Source organism: Carlito syrichta, unplaced genomic scaffold, assembly GCF_000164805.1.
Source record: "Carlito syrichta isolate Samal-C Ts95f unplaced genomic scaffold, Tarsius_syrichta-2.0.1 Scaffold315309, whole genome shotgun sequence".
Classification (NCBI taxonomy): Eukaryota; Metazoa; Chordata; class Mammalia; order Primates; family Tarsiidae; genus Carlito; species Carlito syrichta.
Genome location: NW_007259405.1, coordinates 89,926 through 94,899, shown reverse-complemented (window position 1 = coordinate 94,899; position 4,974 = coordinate 89,926). Strand labels below are relative to the sequence as shown.

The 4,974-nt window shown below is 39.8% G+C and overlaps 1 protein-coding gene across 1 annotated transcript in view; it reads right to left on the bottom strand.

The window, feature by feature from the left end:
- The window catches only part of LOC103275098 (zinc finger protein 676-like), a 15,545-nt gene extending 10,913 nt beyond the window's left edge, over positions 1 to 4,632 (bottom strand). Inside the window, exons 1-3 of the mRNA XM_008072518.1 lie at positions 4,575 to 4,632; positions 2,553 to 2,679; positions 1,647 to 1,742 (exon numbers count right to left, since the gene is read on the bottom strand). Coding sequence (XP_008070709.1) covers positions 1,647 to 1,742; positions 2,553 to 2,679; positions 4,575 to 4,604 — 253 coding nt within the window. The 5' untranslated portion in view covers positions 4,605 to 4,632. The remainder of the gene's footprint in view (positions 1 to 1,646; positions 1,743 to 2,552; positions 2,680 to 4,574) is intronic.
- Positions 4,633 to 4,974: the final 342 nt, after the last annotated feature.

Sequence of the window (4,974 nt, the reverse complement as noted above, 5' to 3'; positions counted from 1 at the left end):
GGAGCCCAGCAGGTCGAGGCTGCAGTGGCTGGGAGTGGCCACTGCACTCCAGTCCGTGTGACAGAGTGAGACTCCAACTCAAAAAATAAAAAATAAAAATAATGATGTATTGTATGCTTAGAAAATTTGAAAAATACAAGATATTATGTGTTCTCCTTACAAAATATAAAATTTGCAACTATGTAAGGGGATTGATAGTTTCATTAACATACATGTAATCATTTCACAATATATAGGCATATCAAATTACATTATTCACAACATATGGTTATATACTTTTATGTATAGAAAATCAGATGTTAATCACACATACATAAACACAGATACATGTGTGTTTGTATATATGCATACATGTAAGCTAGTCCTGAGCCTCATGCTAAAGAAAAGTATAAAATAACAGTTATTAAGACACAAGGTAACATGTGGGAGTTTAATATATGTTTACCAATCCTATACGCGATATAGTATACTTGAACATTTGGATATGTAGAAAAATTATCAATCTCTCAGATCATACTAAAAAAGTAAAATTAAGCCAGGCGTGGTGGCTCAGCCTGTAATCCCACACTTTGGGAGGCTGAGGTGAGTGGATTGCCTGAGCCCGGTTCGAGACCTGTCTGGGTAACTTGGCGAGACCTCATCTCTACAATAAATCAAAAAAAATAGCCAGGCATGGTAGCACGCACCTGTGGTTCCAGCTACTTGGAAGGCTGAGGTGGAAGACTTGCCGGAGCCCAGCAGGTTGAGGCTGTGGTGGCCAGAAGCATGCCACTGCACTCCAGTCTGGGCAACAGAGTGAGACCAACTCAAAAAAAAAAAAAAAAAGTAAAATTAAAGTAAAATAACAGGATTTCTTTTTATTTTTTTGAGATAGAGTCTCACTCTGTCGCCCAGACTGGAGTGCAGTGGCTGCTCCTGGTCACCACAGCCTCAACCTTCCGAGTAACTGGAATTACAGGTATGCACTACCATGCCTGGCTGATTTTTTGATTTATTGTAGAGATGAGGTCTTGCCAGGTTGCCCAGGTGGGTCTCGAACCTGCGGGCTCAGGTAATCCACTCACCTCAGCCTACCAAAGCACGGGCTTACAGGCTGAGCCACCGAGCCTGGCTAGGATTTCTTTTAATAAGAGAAATAGTTTGTGTTCTGGCAGAACTATGGAGTATGAATTTAAATAAAATCATTGGAAATCTCTCTAGGATAGAAAATTATACAGTAGAAAACATGTAACATTTGTCTGGAGAGTTCTTAAAATGTCTCAAGCAATTAACAAAATCACTACTCTCACAAACTTCCAACCATGATGCAAAAAGAAAACAAAAATATTTTGACATGGATTTCCAAATAAATAAGCAGATATTTACACATCTTCAAAAGGAGCAGAAAGGTAGTCAGGTCATACAGTCCCCAACAAACCATTAAGTGGACTTTGGTTTCCTCTATAAACTTGAAAGATTATTGAAGAAGAAGCAGAGTTTCTGGAGAATTTCAGAACATAGAATAACAGATGTTCCTTTGTGACAGCAAGAGGAAGAATCCTAGGCTTCTCAGAAACCATTTCCATTGGAACAGAACACCTTTGCAAACCACATTTCAAGCTCACACTCCATGACTTGTGTCATCTGCTTCATTCACTGCCACCTACCTGGAGGTTTGGCTAATGTACTGTGTCTCTTCACATCCCAGGGCTCTTTTCTTTGCTCCAGACACTTGATCAGGTCTGGCTTAGAGATAGCAAGTCCTGTTTAATTAGAAAAAAGTAACATGACTCTTGCTGGGGTTCTTCAATTACAAACCTAGTATTGTGATCAGCAGAGAACACATCATACAAGATTCTAGAAAATTAATCCCACAATACTGTTTCCCAATAAAACATTTAGAACCATTACATAGAATTTTAAATTTGTGGGTTCCTTTTTAAATTTTGAGTTGGAGTCTCACTCCATCACCCACTCCGTCACTGCTGGAGTGCAGTGAAAAGCTCACAGTCAGCCCAGCATTGACCTGCTGGGCTCAGGTGATTCTTCCTTCTCAGCCTTTCAAGTAGCTGGAACTAGTGCATGTGATCACACCCAGCTAGTTTTTTGATTTATTGTAGAGATGGGATCTTGCCAAGTTGCTTAGGCTGTTCTTGAACAATGGGCTCAGGCAACCCTCTCAACTCAGTCTCCCAAAGTAATGGCATTACAACGTTGAGCCACCATGCCTGGCCTTAAGTTTGTGAGTTCTTAGTTCAGTGCTATTGAATCAAAATCTTATGGCAGCTATTAGAATGAGATGTGGGCAGTGATATTCTATACCACTAAATTTCTGAATTTACCAATAATATAGATAGAAGGACACCGGTCAATTCAAAATAGAGAATGCTGCATGTCAAAATGAAGCATCTTTAATTTTTCCTTTTCTATGTTAACAAATCACCAACTTTTCTCTGATAGCAGGAATCTGAAACTCATTCATGCAAAGCAGAAATTTCCAGAAAACTTTCTACAAAGAAAGAATATGGAATCCTTAGTATGAAAGAGGGATTGTGTGTTGAAAGTTTCCTTACCCAGAAAAACCAGGTTTCTGTGGTTCTCTAACATCACGTTCCTGTACAATATTCGCTGAGGGGGGTCCAGGCATTCCCACTCCTCTGGAGAGAACTCTATGGCCACATCCTTGAATGTCAATAGCCCCTGAAAACAACAATAACACATATTTACCAAGTCACCATGACCTCTTGGTAAAGCAAAAGTGAAGAGAACAGTGTCCAGCTGACATGACAACTATAATTATGCATTAAGATAACTTGTAACACAGAAATATTCTCTAATGCATTAAGTATGCCAAAAAAGTATGAAATAAAATCCACTCAGCCAGTGTAGACACTCTATTTTTGTGAGTGATACAGCATAAATTTGGACACCAACACAGGCATGTACATTTTTCAGTGCTATGTCCACATCACACAGAACTTGTTATATATACTGCTCAGATGGAAAACTCCTAATGAGTTGGAAGGTCCTCATCAAATTTTAATGTGTACATCAATGAATTGAATATCTTATTAAAGTGCAAATTTTTTAGCCGGGTGTGGTAGCTTGCACCTGTAGTTCCAGCTACTTAGATGACTGAGGCTGAAGGATCTCCAGAGTTCCGTAACTCAAGGCTACAATGGCTGGGAGCATGCCAGTACACTCCAGTCTGGGCAACAGAGTGAGACTCCAACTCAAAACAAACAAACAAAAAAAAGCAAATTCTGATTCAGATGACATGGATTTAGCCTGAGATTATGCAATTATTTTTCAGTTGGTGGGTCTCATTCTTACCAATACTAGGGTGTGGTGGCATAATCACAGCTTATTGCAGACTCAATCTCTGGGCTGAAAGAATGCATCCTCCATAGTGTCTCAAGTAGCTAGGACAAAGTGGGATCAGGTCCCAAGGCACACAGGCACAACAAAACATTCATGCTGAGATCTTTTGGACAAAAGATATAGTAATTTATTTATTTATTTTTTGAGTTGGAGTCTTACTCCTGTCACCCAGGCTGGAGTGCAGTGGCAAATTCATGGGCACTGCAACCTCAACCTGCTATGCTTAGGCAACCCATGTGCCTAAGCCATCAAAGTAGCTAGAACTACAGATGCACACAAGCAAGCCTGGCTAATTTTTGAGATTTACTGTGGAGACAAGGTCTCACCAAGTTGCCCAAGCTGGTCTCAAAACCCAGGCTTGGGCAATTCTGTAATCTCAGCTTCCCAAAGTACTGGGACTACAGGGTGAGTTACCACACCCAGCCAATATAGTAATTTATAATCTCAACTTAATAAGAAAGAAACAAGTGTTAGGCAAAAATCAGCCTACAAGTATCTCCCATAGCAAGTAATCTCTAAAAGTGTATTTAAATTATTTGTTTTCAGCATCCTAGAGAGCAAGTCTCTTCTAATTATTCTTTATTCAGACCTTCCTGAGTTATTTTGGACAAATGTACATTTTATTAACCGTGTTCTGCGTGAAAATGATGGATCATCTAGACAGAACCTTAACAGTACATGTTCTTGCTAGGCACAGAGACTCATCCCTATAATTCCAGCACTTTGGGAGGCAGAGGTGAAAGGATATCCTGAACCTATGGGTGTGAGACAAACCTGGGCAACTTGGCAAGACCTTGTCTCTACAATAAATCCAAAAGTTAACTGGGCTGTGGAAGCCATGAGTGTGGCATTGCACTTTAACCTGGGCAACAGAGGAAAACTCCAACTAAAAATAAAAAGTTTTCATACTTTGCTAGGATCTGAGGATCTACCCAATCTCTAATGGATTCTTGGTTACCGTGCCTTCCCATGATCCCCAGTCACAAGGGAAAAATTTTAATACTGTTGGTCATACATTCGTGGTGAGAACATTTCTTGGCAACTAAGCAGTGTGGATGAAGAGAACAGAAGAAACCATTTAGGGAGCTGTGTCCAGCAGACCCATTGAATATCACAGGAAGAACAAAAATTGTTGAAACAAACTCATTAGACAGGACCACCACAAGGACAACAGGATGGTTTGCAAATTTTAAACACATGACATTCCTTCTGACCTGGGACACATTGACCTGAGAAGCAGCCATTTTTTCCTTTTCCTCTTTCTTCTCTGGGATTTCTTCTCAGGTGAGATTATCTAATCAAGTCACACCTACATGTTGAAAATATGCCTTTATTTATTTCAATTAAATTGAATGTATTTATTTTTTGTCAGAGTCTTATCACCCTCTCAGGAGCCCCCTCACTTGCTCTCCTGTTGGCCTGAGGTTCTCTTTGATTTGTGGATTCTTCCACTATCTCCCTGAGGTGGTTTTACCTTGTCCTTTGGGATAATTTTTCTTCTTTACAAGTGCAAGATAATCCAGAGGACAGGAATAATTTCTGCCTTTTCCCCTCAAGAACAGTGATGTGATCTATTTTAGTTCAATGACTGATTTCTAAAAGTGCACAGAAATC